Source organism: Glycine max, chromosome 16 (genome assembly GCF_000004515.6).
Source record: "Glycine max cultivar Williams 82 chromosome 16, Glycine_max_v4.0, whole genome shotgun sequence".
In the NCBI taxonomy this organism is placed as follows: domain Eukaryota; kingdom Viridiplantae; phylum Streptophyta; class Magnoliopsida; order Fabales; family Fabaceae; genus Glycine; species Glycine max.
This window is the reverse complement of record NC_038252.2, coordinates 2,880,332-2,904,174: the sequence shown is the minus strand read 5'-3', so window position 1 is coordinate 2,904,174 and position 23,843 is coordinate 2,880,332. Positions and strand designations below refer to the sequence as shown.

At 31.8% G+C, this 23,843-nt stretch overlaps 2 protein-coding genes, 1 long non-coding RNA gene, 1 other non-coding gene and 1 pseudogene across 5 annotated transcripts; 3 read left to right on the top strand and 2 right to left on the bottom strand.

Moving 5' to 3' along the window:
• LOC100796111 (reticulon-like protein B5-like) lies at window positions 1–2,539 on the top strand. Its single transcript, NM_001254438.2, has 5 exons — window positions 1–298; window positions 1,263–1,443; window positions 1,549–1,690; window positions 1,908–1,977; window positions 2,074–2,539. Exons 1-5 carry the CDS (start codon window positions 91–93, stop codon window positions 2,241–2,243), a joined length of 771 nt encoding a protein of 256 aa, NP_001241367.1. The 5' UTR covers window positions 1–90; the 3' UTR covers window positions 2,244–2,539.
• A 3,888-nt stretch (window positions 2,540–6,427) lies between these two features.
• LOC100808518 (golgin candidate 3) lies at window positions 6,428–17,282 on the bottom strand. Of its 2 annotated transcripts, none has more exons than XM_041010749.1 (15): window positions 16,834–17,282; window positions 15,306–15,404; window positions 13,910–14,038; window positions 13,257–13,412; window positions 12,809–12,935; window positions 12,654–12,718; window positions 11,588–11,752; window positions 11,333–11,446; window positions 11,075–11,221; window positions 9,759–10,055; window positions 9,497–9,562; window positions 8,425–8,627; window positions 8,127–8,181; window positions 7,370–7,555; window positions 6,428–7,030 (listed from the first exon to the last, which is right to left on the bottom strand). In XM_041010749.1, exons 1-15 carry the CDS (start codon window positions 17,059–17,061, stop codon window positions 6,638–6,640), a joined length of 2,430 nt encoding a protein of 809 aa, XP_040866683.1. In that variant the 5' UTR covers window positions 17,062–17,282; the 3' UTR covers window positions 6,428–6,637. The 2 variants fall into 2 exon arrangements, with proteins under 2 accessions (XP_040866683.1, XP_006598924.1); XM_006598861.4 differs by having other exon boundaries at window positions 6,428–7,040; window positions 16,834–17,281.
• A 1,191-nt stretch (window positions 17,283–18,473) lies between these two features.
• LOC112999811 (uncharacterized) lies at window positions 18,474–19,096 on the top strand. Its single transcript, XR_003265010.2, has 2 exons — window positions 18,474–18,685; window positions 18,776–19,096. It is a non-coding gene; the product is annotated as an uncharacterized lncRNA (long non-coding RNA).
• Window positions 18,944–19,097, top strand: LOC112999843 (small nucleolar RNA snoR145). The gene has a single exon (XR_003265061.1). It is a non-coding gene; the product is annotated as a small nucleolar RNA snoR145 (small nucleolar RNA).
• Window positions 19,098–21,708: 2,611 nt separating this feature from the next.
• Window positions 21,709–23,601, bottom strand: LOC100807995 (sufE-like protein 1, chloroplastic/mitochondrial; annotated as a pseudogene).
• Between the last annotated feature and the right edge of the window lie 242 nt (window positions 23,602–23,843).

The window sequence follows — 23,843 nt, the reverse complement described above, 5'->3', positions numbered from 1 at the left end:
ACTACCTGCCCTCAGCACCAGCCGAAAGCGAAGAAAGAGCTTTCGATCCCTGTAACCGCGTTCGACGATTTAGGGTTTTTTTCGGAGACAATGGCGGATGAATCGGAGCACACGGCGGCGCCGGCGAGCGGTGAATCGCTGCTTGACAAGATTGCCGAGAAGATTCACGGCCACCACGACTCTTCCTCTTCCTCCGATTCCGATTCGGAGAAAAAGGAAACTTCGTCAATTAAGGAAAAGGTTTTCCGCCTCTTTGGAAGGGAGAAGCCAGTTCACTCCGTCCTCGGCGGTGGAAAACGTATGAATTTCTCTCTCTCTCTCTCTCTCTCACTATCGTTTTCTCTCTCTTATGGACACTGTTTAGTTTACTTGAGTTTTCGTTAGATCTGTGATGAGAGATGATTTAGTGGAGTCCTCTATATATATGATTCGCTGATCTGTGTTAAGTTGATTTTAAATGATGCTACATTTTGTTAAATATCTCAGGATTTTTTTAAAAACAAAATTATTAGGAAGTCGAGTTAATAATGTGTTTGAAGGTTTGTTTATGTCGATGCTGGAAAAGTAGGTTTTGAATGCTGCCTTATTATTTGGAAGAGGAATTCGAGTTCACTTAAGCATGATATTGGATTTCAAATCTTTTAGTGTCCAAAATTCACTGATACTGAATCTGAAGAGCATTTTGTTTGGTTCTCTAATAACATTTTTCATTGCGATTATTTATTGATTGAATCCTTTTTGTGTATGGCATTCCCATCAATCAATTTGTCGTTTTTACATATAGATCGAAGATATCTTTGTAATGGGCATAACTTGTGTCATATTTTCAATGCCTGACTGAACGCTGCTGCTATATTGCATTTTACATAAACAACTCTAGTTTATTTGTTGTGATTTACTTCCTGAGAAGTGAGACTTGATTTTTGGGCATGTTCGTTACGCAGCTTTTTCATTAAAAAAAACCATTTATTAATTTTTTAATAAAAATTAATGTGTTTGTTTCAGCTTTTCAAAATCATAAAAAATAATTTAATGTTTTTTAAAATCAGAAGCTATTGAATAGCTTCTCAAAAAACCAGTTACGTTTTTAAATAAAGTGATTTTTATAATTGTGAACAAACATAAATTAGCTTTTTTTAAATAAAAAATCTGAACAAAATAATCCCTAAATTAATTGAAATTAGAATTACTTTATTTTAATTTTTAACCTGTAACCAACTAACTGGTCTTTATTTTTTATTTTTCCTAATCTTCAATTGCAGCTGCTGATGTGCTCTTGTGGAGGAACAAGAAGATATCTGCTAGTGTACTTGGTGTAGCCACTGCTGTTTGGATCTTTTTTGAGTTGCTTGAATATCACCTGCTTACTCTAGTTTGTCACATTTCGATTCTGGTGCTTGCAGTTTTGTTTTTGTGGTCCAATGCCCATACCTTTATTCACAAGTAAGACTCCGGGACTCATTAATCTATTGAACCAAGGCATAGTTGCATACAAGCTATGTTTTTTTCTAACCAATTTGCATGTAATATCCATTATTATTGTCGCAGGGCACCGCCTTGCATCCCAACCGTTCATCTCCCTGAAGAACCAATTCGCCAATTCGCATCTGCATTGACAATTGAAATCAACCGTGGATTTGCTGCCTTGCATGCTATTGGTTCTGGAAGAGATTTGAAGACATTTCTCATTGTATATTTCCTGCAAACTTCTAATTTCATTCATGCACATTAAATGTTATTTTTTGCTTATATAATCTTCATGAAATATATGTGCTAAAAGTGTTAATCACTTAAGTTAAATATCCCAAGATGTTGACTTGGGATTTAAACATTCCTTCAGTAAGAATTGAATTATTGTTTCCATGCCATTGTCTTTTACTGAACACTCCGTTGTTGATCTATGCTAGATTATTGTTGGGACGTGGATTATATCAATTGTGGGGAGCTGGTGCAATTTCTTGACCTTGTTCTACATTGGTAAGAACAACTATTCTCGTTTTATTTATAATAATGTTTTGATAGTTATGAATATGAACTATGCAATTTACTGATTTCCATAATCTTCATTTGCAGTCTTTGTTTTGTTGCATACGGTTCCTGTCATCTATGACAAGTATGAGGATAAGATAGACCCTCTGGCAGAGAAGGCACTCATCGAGTTCAAGAAGCAGTATGCTGTGTTTGACGAAAAGGTCTTGAATAAGATCCCGAAAGGCCCATTGAAAGGGAAGAAGTTAGCTTAGTGTTTAAGCATTTGTATTCTCAAGAACAAAAATAGGAGGCTCCACTTGAGTCTTTTCTATTTTCTAGAGCCTCGTTTCTTTTAAACCATACACCAAGCATTGTTTTGGATTTTCTTTTAGGCGGGTGTGGTATTCATGGTTTTAGCTTCAAGATGTAACCTTTTGATTTTGCTACAAGCATGTCGATTTTGCTGATTACATTGTTTGTTAGACTTGTACTCTTCAATGGGTAATTAATTTGTAAGCAAAAAATATTTATGTTAATTGTCAGCATTTTTCTTTTCTTTGATAAAAAATTTGGGCGTTTGTTGTTTTGTTCGTTGCATGATGATTCTAGAGTTAGTGTGATTCATGATATTATTTTAAATCGAGTGAAAATGTCATCTATTCAAGGTGATGTTATCTTCATACCATGACTCACAAGAAAAATTTGTCGTTTAATTTTCTAGTGATTTAGGATTAGCTTAATTTATCTTCTATTTAGGATTAACTGTAATTATATTTATTATCATTTAAAAAAAATAAAATGATTTCCCCCTATCAGATTCTGCGTGAAATCCAAAAGGATGTATGCATTTATAGAAGAAAGTGACGTATTTTATATGTGGGACGGGTTGCTTTATATTGTGTTTAGCAGGTTTTTGCGTGGAAGGAGTTTGATGGTGATTGGGTGAATGAAGGATGAGAATTTGTATGAGAGGATATATTACAAGCAGGTGGTGGGCGGGTGAAGAATACCAAGGCTGGAAAGTTGATAATGACAATAACACAGCTGCAGAAACACATCTGTGACAAATGCAAACACATCAGTCAATTGCGTGAGTTTTGGATGTGCTTATTACTTTCGATCAGAATTGGATTTTTGACATGTGTATACAAAGTTTGGATGACAGCGTCAGGTTTCGAATTTTAAAGTCCTTTTTGTGTCGTGCGGTGCTATTTTTTTAAAAAATAAATAAATATAGTAAATGTTAAAAATCATTATTATTTGAAGATCAGAACCGTTAGAAGTTATAATTGTAACAACATCAATTGAATCGGATAGAAATAATTAAAATGAGACATTTTAAAAACTTTGAAGATCAAATTGAAGTTTTTAAAATAATTTGATAACCAAAAATTAAGTGTTAGGATTAACATTATAACTTTGAAATCTTTATGATTGATTGAGAAAAGCAAAAAGACAAATACTGTAATTAATTTTTACAATGCAAAAGGTTTTTACACATCCATTTTATAACACATTGACAAATATTCATGTATGAAGTATAAAATTTGTATAATAGTGTCAATATTCATGTAGTATATCAAATATCAATGACTTTTAATTACTAGCTTATCAATGATGATATAACTTTTTCTAGTGTATAAAAATTAGTTTACAAAAATAAAATTACAGATGTCTATTAATAATATAATTTTATCTCTTAATTTATATTCTTAAGTTTTATTTTAAATAAATTATGAAAAATTATTTTCAACTTTTCTATGTATTTAAAAAAGATTTACTTTTAATTATTTTTTCTTATAAAAAATTTAGAAGTAACCAAATTAAAATGCATATTAATATAATTTTTAAATTATAGTATACTTTAACAATTTATTCATCTATTAATTTTTATATATTTTATTTATATAATATAGTAAGATCAATTTTGTTTGCTACAAATAATTAAATTTACCATTAAAACCATAATGGAATTAAAAAAAATTAGTTTACTAATGTTACATTATATATATATATATATATATATATATATATATATATATATATATATATATATATATATTAGTGTCAACCTATTTTATTAGAAAAACATAAATTGATTAATAATTTTTAATATTTTCAATTAAAGGCATTTTTTAATTAATTAAATTTATTTAATGCATAATATTGAATAAAATATTTCTACTCTTGACAAATATAGGACGGCATAAAAAAGAAGTTAAAATCTTGAGTATTAAATGTGAGCATTATTTTAATGCATTCGCCTTATGTTTTTTTTAATAATAATACCATTAATAGTTTATTATATTTGACAATCTCTTTTAAATTTTTTTTACTAAAATAATAATAAGTATGTATTGGTAAAATATTAAATATAATGTCTTTAATGAAAAAATAATTTTATTCATTGATTATATTTTAAAACATATTAATAAACAAAATAGTTAATAAAGTTTAAATAATTATATAGAGTGAAGAGAAAAATTAAATTAAAAAATGAGACTTTATTCGACTTTTGATTGAATTAAAGTAATTTTAAATATAATTTGCTTTAATTAAATTTTTACATATCTTTAATTTTTTTAATCTACACATTTTTACTTTAATAATTTAAATTTAGAAATAAATTTATCATTTAAAAAATCTTTAAAATATATTTAAATCATTTTTATATTTTTTTTCTAATTAAACATAAAAGTGAGAAAATTATTTTTTTTTAAAGATTATCCATTTTATTTTTCTACTATAGTTCTATGCAATTTCACTTTCCTTTTTTCCATTATATGCCTCATTTGAGACTTGTTAATATATAAAAAAACACAAAAAATAAAGCATAAATAACTTAAAAAATAATACATTACAATATATAATATTTAAAATATTACACATTTGCAATATTACATAATACATTACAAGAATATATTACGAATATAAGTGTAAATATTTTTGTTATTATTATAATATTTTAAATATGACAACAATCAAGGTCACTCGATTTCTGTAAAAAGATTAAATATAAATGTTTAAGACTTTTCAATGATTGAAAATCACTGGTGTTAAATAATTTAATTTAATGTTGAACATTAAATACATTAATTGATGCAATAATAAAAAAATTTCAAAGAATCATATGATAATAAATTGTAGATTAGGAAAAAGCTGTCCATTTGACAAATACAATAAATAATTGTTGAAAATATAATATAAAAATTTCAATAACGAAAACTTTTCAATGACTCATTAAAAAATAAAATATAGATTAGAAGAAAAGACTTCAAAGCATATTAACTTTATTTTTATTTTAAGCAAAAAAATAGAATAGTTGTTATTTTATTTATTTTTTTTAAAATATTTTAAACAGTAAAAATATTAATAACTATATTCTTTTAAACAAAAAATGATTATTTTTATTTTATTTTAAACGATAGTTTTTTTGTTATAAACAATTCCCTTAAACAATATTTAACTTAATTTATTCATTTCCCTTTAAAAAAATAATTTATTTCATATAAACTTAATATTTCATAACACTAGAAGTAATCACACATTTCCTCTCTACGTCCTCCCCTAAATATTTCATATAAACATAATATTTTGCTAAACTATTACATTGATCAATCCAATTATCAATATGGCAAACTAAGTAAAATCTTAACAATATCATAATAATTTTATAATTAATACAAAAATAACAAACGAGGCAAGAAACATAATAATAAAGTATAAGATTAAATCACAAATTAAGGGTGGCTAGTTCTAAGCAGGTGGTTGATCAGTTGGGTTGCCAAGAAATTTTTTCCTTTAAATTTATTTTTTATTTATTTATTACGTTTGAATATTAACATCCAAATACCAAACCCCAATAAGAGTCTATTTTGCACCCTATAAAGCAAATGCATGTTAACCTTAATCCATGTCAGTATCTTAAATTTGCAAGAAAATAATTCTATTATAAGCCTAGTGTATAAGGAAAATTACTACAAATGATACATAAAGGTACGAAAAATTAATTGAGTTTTTGTATGATAAAAGTTGGTCTAACTAACTATAATCTCCTCAAACTTTTTTTTAATTCACATGAGGGCCTAAGGCCTAACAAAACATTTACTATAGGGAGGATCTACGGTTACATATAACCCCATATTTTCATGAAGAGCTAACATAAAACTCCTCAATTCTGAATTCTTTAGAATGATTTCAAGATGATAAAAAAAAATAGAAACAAATACGGTATAGCACACAAATTGAAAACTTAAAGGACTATACTTAAACCATTTTCAATTAGATACAGCAAATCCCCGGCTTTGGTTTTTCCAACCACAGCAATTGATACCAAATACAGTCACAATCATTTTTCTTGAATCAAGATGTATAAAATATAAATATTAAATTTTAAGCTCGCTATTTTCCTAGCATAAAAAGTTATAACATCAGGACCATTGACAAATAGAGAATATGCATCACAAAATAGAGAATATATTATAGCTGCTAATTGGTTCAAGTATAGAATTGTATTATATGCAGTAAAGCAATGGGAACGATATTATATGACATCTACATCTTCCAAAATTCCCAAATTATATACGTCAAATCAAACGAGATGCCGAAGGCAATGGAAAGTAAAAACTTTAAAAGTTCCCCGTACCCCCTTAGGTGAAAAAGAGACTCATTTTGAATGTGAAAGAATTAATTGAACAAACAATGATATATACATTTGTTTAATTGGGTACTCCAATGTATATTCAGTATCTCGGATGCTGGTTTGAACTAGTAGTTTTACCATCAGATGATGTAAGAGGAACTGTTGAGAACTCAGAATCAAAATGTTCAGAATGCTGAAAATAACCACGAGGGGGACGACTGATGTTTTGATTTGTTGGAGTAATTTGAAAAGCAGATGGTGTTCCAGCATCAAACCTCCGATTGGAAAATGGTGGAGTGACAGGGATAGTATAAGGACTTTTATCGGAAGAATTTTCCATGGCTTTACCTGTATTTTCTGATGATTCTCTCTTCTCTCTTTCTTCTGTTTCCTTGAGAAGAAAATCAACCCACAAATCTGCAAAAGACTGCAAGAAGAAACGTAAGCAGAACTTACAAAGCATCTGCTGGTATAAATAAGGAAGATGTTCAATGTTAAGGCACAACCGCACAACTAAAAAGACTAAAAATCAACTCAATTGTCTAAAGCACTAGAATCATTGGTTCAGTGAGGAAAAAAATCATTGGTTTCATTTTAACAAGTACGCAACTAGATAACAATCCATATTTCATAGAATCATATAAATCTATTCCCTCAATTTTCTCATCAATGGCTATCTGCCTCTCTGTTCTGTTCAAAAACAGCCATACGTACCCCAAAAGGAGAAAAAAGTCATACCAAATGAGAAGAAATCACCTGGTTATCAGATCCTGCATTTGCAGCTGTGTCAGTCGAATTTCCTCCCAAGAGGCCTCCAACCAAGCGGCTAGGCAGCCCAAGAACTCCTCGAACAACACCTTTACCCGAACCATGTTGAGCACCTCCAATCCTCTGCTTATCCTCATCAGAGAATCCTAGCATGCGAACCATGAGGTCCAAAACCTGTCCCCAATATAACGAACGCTAAGCACAAGATCAATTTAAACAAAACATCCCACAAATCAAATAAAATAACACAGCCAACATCAGCAATACAAGTTAAGGAAAGCAAACATAACAAGCTGCAAGTAAACAAATGCAAGTGGAGAATACAATTTCATAACCTTTCCAGTTGATACTTATAGGTTAAGACATTAACAAGTATTGCATTCATACTTCATGTGTCTTATCATTTTTCTCACAGACCTCATGGATTTGTGGATTAGTTTATTTCGAAGGTAAAAAAGCTTCCTTTTTTTTTACTGCTCCCTGAGAAAAGTCAAGGATAAGGTGATTATTTCCCCTAATTAACCATACATGGGACTTGGTTAAAATGCTAACCAAATATCAGAAATTTGGTGTACTAAATCTGAGTACATGGAATTTGTGCTCTCAGCTCCCCTCACATCCATACACATGCAACATGAATTATGACAATTTTGTGCATAATAAAGGACATTGGGTTCCATTCCAGATCCAGTCCTGTAAAAACTAAAATGCAACTAAAGAAACCAAAAGTATAAGATTTTCATACCTCTCTGCTGTGATTTCTCTGAAAATAAGTTACAAGTAATTTTATCACAATGCGCCTGCCACCAATTCAATTTAGATTAGCATAATAGTTTACTATCTCACATAATAACAGAAATTATCCCATGTCTAAATCCATCCAAAAATCTTATTTAGAAGATTCCAACAATAACCTTATAAGAAATTAAAGAGAAAAAGTGAGTAGACAAATGCACCTTCCAGGAAATTCATCAGTTTATTAGAAATGAAATGGTCGAGCAAATATTGGAAAAAAAACATACTAAGAACACAAACAAGCTAACCTGTCAACAAGATAATCTGAATCTATCGACATTCTATTCAACCGTGTCATACTCTGCTCAAGAACCTTCCTCAATTTGGCATTGTCATCCTCAAGCTTGGTTACTCTACTTCTCCATTCAGTTTGCACCTTCTCAGATTGTGAAAGCTTGCCTAAAATTTCTTCTTTTTCATTCCTTGATACATCTGCTCTGTGATCTGCTTCCTGGTAATAGCAATAACCATTCAATCTACAGCTTACTAAATCAGGAATGCCAAGAAGTTGATTTCTTATCCTTATTAGACCAACATACTTGAGCAAAAATTTCGGGAACAATGTGAGATAAGATCAAATGAATAAAGATTTTGAGTAATGAAATTTTTCTTTTAACTTTTTTGCATTCCAAAAATTCTCCAAGTTATCAAATTAACTGTTTTCCTAAAAGCTACTTCTGCAACACCACTAAGGGATTAATTCTACCTAGTTCCTACATTGTACCAACGACATTTTGCCACACAAGTTGATGACACTAATAGAGTTAGCCGTCATGAAAATATTTTACTAATCTAACAACTTAGATGACTAATTAGGAATAAATATTAATGAAACTACAAATTTGAAAACTTAAAAACAAACTAAAAGAAGAAAGGTGTTTATTGCCAAAATAGTTTTGTTTGAAAATTTAACAGGAAATTTATCAAATTAGGACTGAGTCAAAACTATATTGGAAAAGATAGAGAGTAACAATTCTAAAGGCTTTCTAAATCTTTAAAAAAATTATTGCATGTTAAAATAAATATAATAACTTATGTGTATATAAATTTAACACAAATAATTCGAAAGGTTATACTTGATTAAGATTTATTATGTCTACATTGATTTATTTTGCAATAAATTAATTTTAACTAATGTTTCTCTTTTAAATATTTTGATTATAAGTTTTTTTAATGCTACTAATTGAAGTATGTACTAAATATTGTTTATTAAAAATTTAAAACGCCTGTGTAATGCACTGGTAACCTAACTAGCATAAAGTAGTAATGAGCACATTCAGGTGATCCATATATGGTGTTTAGAGAAAGAAAGAATCTTACTTTCAAAAGTTGAGAAAGCTTAGCTATTTCTTCTCTTGCATGAGCCAACTCCCTTTCTAAATGCTCCTATGGAACAAAATATAGTGCAAGTAAGCTAACTCAGCATAACTAAAGACACAAGCACACACAGACTTTAAAAAATATTGATATAAAAATGTAAGGAACTGTACCAAAAAAATAAAACAGGGCAAGTGTTAACAACCAAATTATTGTCAGTAATTTATGAATAATTAAAAAAAGATACAGTGATGTGTTTTTGTACCATGGCTTCAATTTCAGCATAGTACTGTCCTAGAGCTGTCTGTAGATTTAAAAGTTCAATATTTTTAGCATCTATAGTGCTCATACAGTTTGCTAGTTTCTTGTTCAGGTCATTAATGGCTTCTTTGGACTTGAGAATTTCACTATCATTTGCCATCTTCAGCTCCTCTTGACTTGCAAGTGCTTGCTTCAGAGTTCTATCAAGATGTGATACTTGAGCCCTTAAATAATTATTGCTATCACGTAGCTCTTCAATGATTTTGCTGTCTTCATCCATTTTATCTGAGTCTTCAGATGCCTAGATAAATAAGTAAGGAAAACATCATTGATGTCTCAGAAAGACGGATCTAGTAAATCTATCCAGGAAAAATGCAAGTGGAAATCATTCACTCGGATAATTAGGGAGAAAAAATTATAACATTCCAGTAGATAGCAAAATAGATGAAACACAAAGTATAGATAAACAAATCCAACTAAAGTACAGAATGAAAGCAACTAAATCATGACCAAACCTCATTCTATTAGGAAAACTAAAAGGTTGTTAAACAAAGTATCATTGCAATGCATATGTTTGCACTGTTTAGATGTCATTAGGACCACATAAAATAAGCTTTCATACTGCATATTATCGTTGAAACGACAATGTTGAAAGATCAATCAGACATCACTAATCAACAAGAGTCCAATTCAATATGGATACAGTAAATGTGTCAGTCTAATTGTATGTTGAAGAACCACCTACAACTAAGGTTCATAATAAAAAGAGTGCAGAGAAGCAATTGGGAGAATTGAATGATTAATTTAACAAATTGCATGAAAAGAAAGAGAAATCGAGTTGTTTGCATAACATTTCCAGTAAAGGCAATCAAGGGGAGTTGGGAGGGAAAGTTAACATGAATGGCTATAAGAAAGGAGTTGGGCAGAAGACAGAGCCAGGAAAAGTAGAGGGCAGTGAGGGAGAGTGCTAGGTCTCTCGCATACCCTGTGTTATCTTTATATAGTTTCAGTCTTTATTGTTCATTGTGAGAGGATGATACAGTAGATATACACCAACTAGTAGTGTTTGATTCAGTTTCTAACATTGTATAGTAAACTATAGTCGACTATCTTTGGTCAGTTAGTAATGAACAAGGCAGGTCAAATTTAACACAGGAAAAATATATCTCACAAGTATATTATATAATATAATTAATGAGATATGCACAAATGAAAAATGAACACAATTTGAGTCATTATTTGTCTCTTGAATATCATGCTTAATTACCATTGGTTCACTTCAGAAAATAAAGATAAAGACTTTAGTAAAAAGAATAAAACCTTTTCCAGTAAATGCTGTTTGAGGCGGTTCAATTCCTGCACCACTTTGTCCCTGTCCTGTTGTGTTTCCTTCAAATCTTTACTAAGGTTTTGTAAGGATCTTTCCATTTCTTCCTTTCCTGGAAAACTTTTGGAGTGTTCTGGCATCTGTTACCAAAAGCCAGTGGCCCAATCCCAAAAAGAAAAGAAAAATAATTATGAGCAAGGATCTAAATACATAACCTGTAAAACACATATTGCTATTAAGTTTTGGCTCACATCACCGACACTGCTAGAATCTTTTTTCTGAATATGTGAAGCATCAAGCATCATTTTATCAGTGAAAGACTTCCTACTATTTTCAAGTTCAGCCTCAATTTCAGTCCTTTCCATCTAATAACAAGGGGAATAGGATCGTATTAGAGTGCACTTCAGAAACAAAATAATACAAAAGCATCATGATCAGTTTTTTAGCACAAAAATAGTAAACATTTTATGGTGCTGTAAGATATGGTAATGCATATACATACCAACCTTAAGTGTGGTGTTTTCCTTCTCTAAGGTTTTGATAAGTCTTTTTAAGCTATCAACAGCCACCCCACCTTCATTTTCCCGTCTTGTCAACTCAAGTTCCAGATGCTTTATTTCTGATACTTTCTCATTCAATTCATTATGTATTTTGTTCATCTCCTTCGATGTCTTCAAAAGCAATAACATAATATATGTACAAGTTAGATAACCAAAAACTATATATCCCAGCCTATGGCATAGCAACATTGTAAGATTCCTTGAAAATACCCTTATTGGTCAAATGTTGCAATGGAAGAGATTAGAATGTAGGCCATAAAACGATCAAATTATTACTTATCAGTTTAAAATAGTATTATCTGAAGAAAAAATGAAAAGATTTTGAAGAATTGGTAAAAGTTGTCCATATTCTCTTTTAGTTTATGTCAATTTATTTGCTATTCAGAAATAGAATAAAAGAATTTCAATTTGGGTTGCTATCTGAATTTACACAGCAAGCCATTTTTTTCTAATCTTTTTTGGTATAAGGCAGATTTGTATATGCCTTTGATCTATCCATTGGTTTGAAACTAAAACTCATTATTTTGTGTCCATCAAAAGCTATTTAAATACTAGAGCATTCTTTTTAAAAAAATATATATATATAGTTCAATATTTAATGAGTGCATTATGAGTCTTTTAACAGTAAAATGAATAAAGGCCACAATTTGCAAGGGTGTTTTTAAAAGGCTGAAAATTTTATTTGGAGCTTTTGATTGATAGTTCTCTAACATCACAGCATGTCTCATCACTGAAAAGACAGAATTGATAGCAATAAGACAATGATAAAAGTATCAAACACAAAAGATGTCCCAGAATACACAACAATGAAATGTAACATTCATTCCATATATACATCTATTGCTTCATTCACATAGCTCTCTTAGGTTCAAAAGTATGCTCCTTCAAATTATATTGAACACAATCAGTTTGTTATTCTGTTAAACTACTGATATAGATGATGCTCTCTTAAGTGTGATTAAGGAAATATGTTGCAACCATGATCATCAAAATATATATATATATAACTCACTCTGTCTCTTTCCAACTTTAATATGTTAAGCTCCTCCTGGAAAGACTTGTTGAATCTCTGTTCCTCTGACATTGAAGACAGAATCAGAACGTTAGGCCACTTCTATTTACATGTTAAGATACAATTTAGACATTCCAAAAGCCAAATAAAAATACCTTGGAATTTTAGCTGAATGTTCGCCAATTGATTATGTTCTTGCTCTAGTTCTAACCTCAACTTCTGTATTTCTGGGGCATGTTGTACAGCTACTGTGGTATTTCCATCAACCAAATCTCCAAGCTCCTAGAAGGCATTCATACATCTGTTGTCAAATTCACTCATCACTAAAGATAAAAATATAAGCTAGCAAAATGTGATAATAGCTTTTTGCATTATAAAGACAGAGAAACCAAATTATAAGTTATGTCCATTGGGGGAAAAGATGAAGGTGCACTTCATGCCGAGGGAAACTTGAAAATCAAAACAGACTTACAATAAATCAATAAACTAATATATCAAAATCCAATATATACAAGGAATATCATAAACAAACAACACATAATAGAAAATCTTCTTATGCAGGTGCACTGTTTAAGAACAACCAGAAATTAAAGGTATCATTACCTGATGATTTCCTTGTAAATTTGAATGTTTGATTTCCATCTCACTTTGAATAGCATCAGATTCCAAAGCAGACATGGTTCCATTGTTTATAGCATACCGATTTTTCCGTTGAGTGTTGAACTTATGCTGTTGATTGGGTGACTGATCACTACTTCCCTGCACAAATATTTAAAAGTAGACAACATGAATTCTTCGTTATCTATCAAGATCAAAGACATATAGCTAACTACTATTAGCCACATTAGTACTTTACAATATAACACATAATAATAGAATCTCGAAAAAGCATTTTAGTAAGGTTATATTGTATGCCCAGTTGCCCACTCATAATTCTAGCCAAAAGTCCACAACTCATCTATAAAACAAGAAGCATGTTTAGAATAGGTTTGTGGCATTCTGTTGATCCTTTTCTTTGAACAAATTTGAAAAATATACTATCGTACTGCTCAAACTCAAGGCCCAAAAACCAAACTTGAATCATAGCTGCAATATGAGAATGCAAATGGCACTACCAGTCAAACATCCTCATTGCTTATTAAATTTCACATGGAGGTAATAAAATACCAGAAACCAAATATAATGGAGGACCTCCAGCACAGGTTGACATACATTAAACTTGCCATAATAAAGTTTTAATTAGAATATGGGAATACCTTGACTGTATAAGTGCCATTTGTAGATGCTCCAGAACCTTCGATTCTGGAGACACGCAGAGCAGCATTTGTAGCCTCCAAATTCTGCTTTAGTGAGCCATTTTCTTTATTTAATTTAACAATATGATCCTGAAAGGCCATTAATGAAAACAATGAATTAGTAGTTAAGATAAATTGAACCTGAATATTAATGAAACTTCTCCAAGAGGCCATGTAATTAAGATAAAAATCTATTATGCATTGTATTCAAGAAAATTAACATTTAAAAGACAAGATAAGGCCCATTGTTGCTGAGATCACTTTATTTTAAACTGACCCAAGATAAGGTCCATAAAGATTTTTGTTAGGAATCAACTATCGCAGAAGCTTGAGCTATTGGGAGAATGTGCAATTGTGCATGAATAGCTTCATATTTAACATGCCCCCTCACAGCCCTTTGAGCTTTAAGAATAAAAAATGCACAAGGCTACCCTGGTGCAGAAATTTAACTTCTGTTTACAAGAACAAGGGCAACAAGGATTGAACTCTAGACCACATGGTTGTAAAGGCTCTGATAGCATGTCACAAATTAACTATCCCAAAAGCTGTGAAGTCCACATACTCCAAAAATGTAAAAGTATCACTGTCAGACACATATTCGATACTGACATGCATTTGATACGTCCCAATACATATCCAAAAAGTATCCATTAATTTTTTTTTAATTCTGACATTCCAAGGATAAAGCTCAACACACAGTTCTGTAAATTTGTAGTTTTTTACTGTTAAAAGGCTCTTGATAGTGTCTATTGTTAAAATGGAGGAGATTCTCTTGGCTTGTCTTCTATCTTCCAAATGATATGTAACAATTCTTTCTTACAATTTATGACCAAAGTATCTCTTCTGTAAATTGTATTCATCATCTATTGACTATTCATATGTTTATGTATTAATGAGTAATTAGTAATGTGAATATCTCTTTACAAGTATTGCGCATTTATGTTACACATATATTTTTTTGTTAGCATATCTTGATAGTGTCATATCTTTTTTTTTTTAAATTTCCAAATCCATGTATTATACCAATATCATATGTACCTGGGTTTCATAGCCCAAAAGTTTAATCTTTTGGGTGACAGCACATTAATCATTTTGTATCTGATAATTTCAAAAGACAAAAGTTACATAAAATAAAACCAAGATATGACACTAGTTCTTCAAATGATATAGAAGATACCTTAGTTAAACGAAATGAGCTCAATAAATAAACAGAAAAGACAAGTTATTTATACATTAAAAATTGGTTCAGCAGAATCTGAAATAATTGTGCAACTTCAACAAGTTAAACTGGAGAAAACAAAAATCTACAGATTAAATGTACATTAATTACATATATTCTGGAAAGTAATGGCCATACCTCTTTTTCTTTTAAGAGAGCTGCATAATTAACTGACAATGCTTTAATTTCTGCCTCGGATGCTTGAAGTTTCTTGATTTCTGCTTTGTATTGTTCTATCTATAACAAGTTAAAGAAACACTGAAGTGACATTTTTTTTCTTTTGAGTTACAAAATGACATCTTATTTAACCTTACCACTACTAAAGTAAGGGGATTCTAGGGGCAAAAACAAGTTAAAAAATATAGACATTTAGTACACTACAATTTCAAGCACTAATAGCAAATTTTCACTGATTAGCCTACTACTAATTTTTATGTGAAAGTAGGCATAACAATTAAATCAGAACCAGTAGGTACCGTCTAACCCCAACCCAACTTTAATGGGTTCGAGTTTTCCCAGTTTTTCTAACCTCTAACATGATTTTGATGGGGGGAAAACTGATTTGATTGCGTTTGGGTTTTCCCGCTTTACAAATGCGAGGTCAAGGATATGAACACAAGCCCTACCCCGGATTCACCCAGACATAATAGTGAAATAATTGAAGTTATAATGATAATAATTAAATACTAAACTTGACATAACAAAATTTACCAAAACTATAGTTTAGTTTCTAAGTTTCTTTTCTTTTAATATTCTCGTTATTTATTATTTTTTTTATATTATTAGCATTAAAACGTAGTTAATAATTTAACCTATGATTTATTTAAAAATATATATGAGTAAATCTTGATAGAGATGGGTTAAGTTTAAAGTTTTCATCTTTGCCTCTCCTAAACCCGAACCGCTTCATCCTTGGCAGGGGCGGGGAGAGTCAAACCCGTTCCCTACCCTCAAAGTTGTCATGCCTATTTGAAAGAAAGGCAAGTTTACAATGCTATGGAGATAAAAAAAAACAATCGTAAGTAACTTCCTCAAAGTTGGAAAGACAAAAAAGGCATTTTATTTGTTTTGAATAAAAATCATTGAAAAATAAGGGAACATATAGTAGTTATTTATTTTATCTTTAAATATGTCTAAAAATAACATGACATGGACAAAACTTATAGAGTCTAGTTTTAATGGTCATGTACTAACAGTGTAACTGTGTAAGGCAGTTTTACACCGTCAACCATTGCAAATTTACCATAAATGGTGCTGCTTTACACTCTCAATGCACAAGCCTATTTCTCAACTTGTATATAGTTCCTAAGGTGTTGATTATGTTGTTTTCCAATTAGAATTGAAATTTCACTAATCTGCATAACAGTAAAAGTTTGCATTACAAAGGATTATGCGGAAATATTCAGGTGAAACTCCAATTCTGATCGGCAAACACCACAAACATCTAACAAACTGTGTTTAGGTTTTGTCCAAAACTAAAACCCAAAACCCAGTTCATTGCAGAACCAGATACGCCCTTATTACTATTAGGTTCCGAAGCTAATAAAAAAAATTCACACGCTTTCCTAGCTACAGGTCAATAGCTAAACTCTTTCTTCACTCGATAAACAACACACAATCCACCACACCACACAACTTCTAGAGAGAGAGAGAGAGAGAGAGTGACCTCAGGAAGAGAGGCATGATCGATGCCGTTTGCGAGCGGCGACCTAATCCCCGATCTGGAACGGACGGAGCCGTGGGAGCTCCGGCGATCGGAGACGGCAGAGCTGCCGCCATTGGATGGGCTTCCGGCACCGTACACTCGGAAAATTTCGTCGTCGTCGTCGTCGTCATGAACATCGAGGGCGATCTTGTTGAGGTTCTCCTTCAAATTGGCAATGGTGCCCCACATGATTCAAATTCCAAACGTATCCCCCGAAAAAATTGCAGTGAAGGAATGAATTATGTATATATATGCAATTGTTGTAGCCGAAGCTTTTTTTTAAAAAAAAAAATTTTGTTTTGTCGGGGAAATGGGAGAGACTAAATCTGTGAAAGTAGGCACTGCAATGTGCAATTCCTGGCAGATCTCAGATGGGAGGAGAAAGAAAACTCTTTCATTAAATTCTTTTTATTTTTCGTACGAGGGTTACATGTCTATTTTAATATTTTATTTTTATGCCACGTTCTGTGATACGTGTAGAGCTCGCTGCATTGGTTATTAATGCATTTCTAATATCATCTCATAAATAATTTTATTTTGTTTTTATTTCATAAATTGTTGAAATATAAAAATAATAAAAGTATATATCAATTGGAATTACTAAGATATCGTGTATATATATAATTTAAACTATCTATTACTGAATCACATGTTGTGACGTAACATATGTTTAGGTAGTAAATTCTAGATTTATGTTATCTCTTACCTTTTATATTAGAAAAAAAAATATCATATTTTTTTGTCCTTACTGATAAAAAAATATGTATTACGTATTACATATTAAATTTATGAAGTGACATGATATATGTCTACGTAGAAAAACTTAATTTTAAAAAAAATATTATTGGTTTATCTTTTATTATAAAATATATATTGATGTATTTTTTATCTTATCTTAATTATACCAAAAATAAACTATTTTAAGATATATTAATTACTAAATTCTTTTATATCATTTATCGTGAAATTTATGGTTGAGGCATGCAAGTAAATTTATTTAATCTTTTTTTTCATAAAATGAATAATCTTATTCAAAACATGAATACTAAATATAGGTATTTTTTCCAACGAAAATTCAAATTTTAATTCATCAAGAAAAACTAACTCTTTCAACTGGAACCAACCATCATTTGCAATGCATATCAACTCATCAACAATCACATTCATGAAATAAAATTATATTTTTTAAATTAAAAGCAATGTTATGAAGAGTATGTTTAGATATATTTTTTTATAAACACTTTTAGAAAAAAGAAAAAAGAAGCTAATTTGTAGGAACTTTCTGATTTTAACTTCTTTATATTTAACTTATGTATAAACCTATTTTATTTTTGTTTCTTTTACTATTCTTTTAGAAATGTTGATGGAGAAGTTTATCTGTCCTAAATATAATCATTATTATTATTTAAAACATTTAAATCTATGAATATTTTAAAATAAAATTGAAATTTATGATATCATTAATTAAAATTGCCTAAGCTAATCATTTTCCTTAATTTTAATTATTTATTTGTTTATAAAGTAAAGAAAATAATTCTCACCCGAACACTACAATTTGATCTTTGAAACAATATTTTTCTGGACCAATAAAGAAAAAGGCCCATAACGCTCTCTATAAAATGAGCTGCGACTGTATATGTTAACTTGTATCGAATTTTAGGGTTGCCGTAGCTGCTGCTGCCGTTGCCGCATCTCATTCAATTCGTTTCGTTTAACAAACAAAACACGATGCAATGAAGAGAAACAAAGGAATGATGGTTAAGCCAACCATCGATTGCGGCTCATTCCGCAACTTGATTCTTTTACTCCTATGGTTCGTATTCACTGAGCATCATCGCAACGCTTTTTCTTTTTTTAATTTTAAACTCGTGTATTTTTTTTTGTTTTGAAAATCTTATCGAAGGTTCCTATGGAGGAAGCGCTTTAAGTCAGTGCGCTTTTTCTTCAAGTTTGCCTTCGGAGATTGAATGGAGATCCGATCTCAATTCCAAAAGTGTTCCTGCATTTTGCTTGGATCTACTTTTGTAAGTGATTTTCTCACATCATTATTATTAACATTATGAAACTATAAATGCGAAGGTCCCAGCAGGGAGGCGAGTTACTCATATTGTTGAGGCCTCTCTAACAATGAAATTTAACACCCTTCGCAGAGTTATTTGCCGAATCGTAAGATGCCCAAATTTTTCTTTCATTTTGGTGCATCTAGAACCCTCGGCTATATTTTTTATTTCCTCTAAAAACTACATATCTTCTGCTCTATAATTCACATCATTTTCTTTTTTCATTTTGTACAAATGAGTGGAAATCATTTTCACTTTTTTGGCTTTATCATTTACCTGGGATATGATGTTTTAACTTATGTTCTACTAACGGTAATGTCTCGGTGTCTGCCAAATATAATATCTGTATATAAAGATGAAAGATGTTACTACATGGAGATATTACCGTACATAGGATCCTACTGGTAATTTAGAGTATGGCAGAGGTGACCTAGGTAAATGAGTGAACAAGTGTAAAATAAAGAATTTTTGTTCCCCTGTATAAATTAAATTGTTATTGTGTGATTTTTAAAATAGATGTTATAAAATTTACCAAATTTTATTATATGTTTGGTTGTATGTGATTGAATTACCAATGAGTATAAAAAAAAAAAAAACTGGAGGGAACAACTTACATTTTCTTGGATTGGAACCTAATAAGTAATCTGTTAAAAAAAGATATAATTGTAAAGATTGATTGAGAATAAGAAGGAAAAAAAACCAGTTTTCTCTAATCAGTAATTATGGATTATAAGCACCCAACAGGTTAATAGTAAACAAAATTACCGGCCAAACAGGTTACCTAAAATTTATATGTCAAAATAATTGAATAAATGAGTTTTATCCCCTAAAGATTAAATTTTTGTGTGATTTTTTTTTTTTTTTGACAAAAAGCAAGGAGAATAGGAAAAAGAATAACTTGGCATTCATTGGACTCTGCTGAGGAAGGACATTAATCTTGCCCACAGCTCAGTAAATGAACTCGGTGGATAGAATTGAAACCTTGTGCAGTTCATGTATAAACAGAAATATTATCAAGTCAAAAGCATAGGATAGATATCCATAAGTGAAATCTTCCAAATAGACCCAAAAGTCACACATAATAGTGGTATATAGAAAAGTCACACATAATAGTGGTATATAGATAACTCAAATGTAAACTTGATTATGAAATTATGACATATAGTCAATCCCACCTTATGAGAAAAAGGCTTGATTTTTTGTGGTTGATTATGAAAAAGAAAACAACAAATTAAATAAAGAAAAATAGTCGGTGGGAAGTACTTGTGGATGGGCAGGAGTGGTGTGGAGCCACATATTTACTAGGCTCCATGTAACATTAAGTTCAAAACCTTTACGCTATCATATCTGGCTAATTTAAACAGCATAAAAGGCGATAACAATGTCAAATTGTCAAGAGATACAAGGTTGGCTTTGTAATGAAGGAAAAGAGAAAGGGAAAAGAAGTTGGGAGTTCAAACTAACAAGTAACATTTGTCACAAAAATATCAAATTGACATGTGAATTTTCTCTTTGGAAGGATCAAGGCACACAGAGAAGTTACAAGGTGAAACTCTTCGATTAAATTAAGTACAAAGTCAACAATATGATAATGGAAAACTTCCACGAATAAAAGATGCACCAAAGGCATAGATGATAATACAGCAAATTATACTTGCCTACTATTTTTAATTTTCTTATGATAGACTTGCCATGTTCAAATTTTGCGCAGACTTTGACAGTTTTTACACAAACTTCTACACAATTATATACAGATGAAAATTATGAAATAACAATATCAAAACCAGAGGGCGCGTTTTAGGTTTCAAAAACTTCCAAGGTGTCAATGTCATAATCTGTTTAAAACAACTTCAGAATTACATTTGAATCCTTAATCTCCTAAGGGTCATTATTCCTCTATGTTAGAAATTACAGTGGAATCCTTACTTTCCTAGGGAAATCTTTTCCCTCTTAGTTAATTTCTATAGAATACAAATACCAGAAATTATTCCAGCATTTATGTAATAGATGACAAATATCTAGTACAATTTTCATTGTATGTTCATGATACACTCATAGAAACTGGGATATAACAGGAATAGAATACCAAGAAAAGAAACGAAAAGAAGAACAAAACTGTTATTCCCCAATAACGAATTGAATCACAGAAAGAATAGCTTTGGTTCTTTGAGGGACCAGAATCCTCCCCACAAACAATTTTCAATTTTCCTGAATATCCCTTCCTAAGCCTTCCTCCCCTTTTTGTACAAACATCTCTCAATCTTAACTACTTCTAACTAACTATGCTGACTTATGTAACCAACTCAAGCAGCTCTATTCCCTTATTTCTCCTCTCATACACCTTTTTAATAGGGGCCACACCCTATCATACACCCTATATGTTAGTTACAAATAGTAAAACAATCCAATTTTATTTTACTCACTAGCACCACAAGATAACAATTTATTCTAAAATTTCAACTGCATTTCCACTTTCTAAAATGTTTAAAAAATGAACTATATGAGGCTAAAATTCTACGAATGATAACGGTTATGTATAGGTATATTTTGTGATTAAGTCATATAAAAATTGTTGGATTTCCCCTGGGTTATTGCTTCTAAATTGTTGTATAGGTAAATTTATATTTGAGAGAAAAGTTGAAGATCTGAAAATGTTTGTTCAGCGCGCCATACGCGCTTAGTATGACACGGTCACATGAAGAAACCTGATATCACGTGAAGGCGCGCTTAGAGTGAGTCGCGCACTAAACACGTGACTACCGACTCACTCGCTCAATACGGAGAAGTTGCACTTAGTGCGAGTTCGTGTAAAATTCAAGTAGACTGCACCTTTAAAAAGAGGAAGAAAGAAGGAAAAAACACACGGATACAAAGAATACCCACAAAAATTAAAGCTTCCCACCCAGAGCAAAGGCTAGAATTGTGCGGCAATAAGGGAAATCAACCATTAGAAGTCATTCTTCCCTTCCATCTCCATTCTTCTTCTCTTCTTATCAACCCTTTGCAATTGTAAAGTCTCTCATGACAATAAAAGACTAAAATCTTCATTGTTAGAAGCTTAGCAATCAATCGTGTGCAGTCCAGCATCCAACTGCTCTTGTAGCAGGCCATAGATAAGTCTGCCTCTTAACCAAACTCTTCCCTGCAAACTCTATAGACACCACTCTCACATTGAAATGTGTCTCCCCATCACTCCCTCTAACCCCAGCATGCCCCGCATGCTGATAAGACACTTCTTCCACTTCCTATTCAACAGGTTCAAGCTCCTTCTCCCTTACCCTCTTCCCCCTCCCCCCCAATTCCAAATTCTCATCACCACGTGATGCTGACACTGACGGTATCTCAGATTCACCACCAAGTTCATAACTTTCTCCACCACTTGAATTCTCAACAATGCCCCTCTTCCCCCTCCCCCCCAATTCCAATAATGGTATCTTAGAATCACCACCAAGTTCAGAACTTTCTCCACCACTTGAAGAATTCTTAACAATGCCATCAGATTCTGACTCAGGTGACTTCTATGAGTTCAATTCAGCGAACTCACCACCACCCTTTTCAGCTTCCACGTACAACATAAGAGCCTTCCTCTGTATCAATTTCAGCATGTTCAAGAACCCGTTGTTTCTCGAAGGGGTCAAGCTCTGCTGTAACCCTAACAGCGTGACGAAATCAGGCGTAACCCGAATGATTTCATTAACGGGTCGACCCGAGAGGCCTTGGACAAGTAGCGCGGCGAGGCCCTTGGTGAGGCCGGAGTCGGAGTCCGCCTCGTAGACGACGTTTCGGTTCGGGTCGAGGTAGGCTCGGACCCAGACCTGGGAGACGCAGCCTTGGACCTTGTTGTCGTTGGTTTTGAATTGGGGTTCGAGGGGTTTGAGGTTCTTGCCGTAGAAGATGAGCTGTTCGTATTTGGCTTTTGGTTCGGGGACGGATTGGCCCTTGGAGCTTGGGAGGAAGGTCTTCGATGGGTTGAAGGGATGCTGATGGTGATGATGATGAGGGTGGTGGTGATGGTTGAAATCTGTGGAAGGTGATGGGTTTTGAGAAAGACTTTTGTGGGGAATGTAAGGAAAAGTGAGGTTTTGCAGAAGAGAGAGAGACGGATTCTGGTTGAGACTATTCGGAAGGAGGATGAGGTAATCGAATTCGTAGCCATCGTTGAAGACTTCAAGTTACCTCTTCCACGGAGTGTGTGTGTGAGACAGAGAGCATCCTTTCATTCATTTGTTTTTGGACCTTTTTTTTTCAGGTTAGACATCACAAAATATTTTGATTCATTGGATAAATTAGATAAGAAATTAATATCACTCAGTATTGATCTAAAAAAAAATTTACATTGATAAAAATTAAACATAAAATTCACTTAATCAAAAATTAATATCGCTCACAACACAACACGTGATTATTAATGATAAAAAAAAATTGCATACCCTAGAAATCCAACCTGGATTCTTTAGCTAAATAGATGGACTTTAGACATTGGCTGTTACTTCCAATGTACCATAAAAGTTCCCTCATGAACTTCTTATTTTTAAATTTCCAAAATTACCCTCACTTCACTACCGTACTGGCCTTTTTTTTTTTTTTTGCATGGCGCAAAACCCCAACAAAATCAGTAACCGCAAGGATACCCAATCACAGGTTGAGCAATTATGGCTGTTAAATCCATGTTTCTCACATCTCTGATCTCTCCCAAGTCCTTTCAATCACACAGAAAACAAAGAAAAAAATAGTCTTTTTGTAAGATCATGTTTCTTTAATATCAGGGCCGAAATTCACTAATAATTAGATTAAAGACTGAATTTACCTTTTTGTAAGATCAAAGACCAAATTAACTAGTCGTACTAATTTGCAATTCCATGGACTATAACATAAAAAAGTTTGTGTAAGAATCACTGATTCAGTAGAAGT

What these genes read in the sequence shown, in the direction of transcription:
- LOC100808518 (XM_041010749.1), bottom strand. Translation starts at nt 17,061, where the DNA reads ATGTGGGGCACCATTGCCAATTTGAAGGAGAACCTCAACAAGATCGCC. An exon ending in AGGAAAACACCACACTTAAG is followed by an intron (nt 11,447 to 11,587) that starts GTTGGTATGTAT and finishes CCTTGTTATTAG; the next exon opens with ATGGAAAGGACTGAAATTGA. An exon ending in AGAGAAATCACAGCAGAGAG is followed by an intron (nt 7,556 to 8,126) that starts GTATGAAAATCT and finishes TATTGGGGACAG; the next exon opens with GTTTTGGACCTCATGGTTCG.
- LOC100796111 (NM_001254438.2), top strand. Translation starts at nt 91, where the DNA reads ATGGCGGATGAATCGGAGCACACGGCGGCGCCGGCGAGCGGTGAATCG. An exon ending in CGTCCTCGGCGGTGGAAAAC is followed by an intron (nt 299 to 1,262) that starts GTATGAATTTCT and finishes CTTCAATTGCAG; the next exon opens with CTGCTGATGTGCTCTTGTGG. An exon ending in ATTTGAAGACATTTCTCATT is followed by an intron (nt 1,691 to 1,907) that starts GTATATTTCCTG and finishes GATCTATGCTAG; the next exon opens with ATTATTGTTGGGACGTGGAT.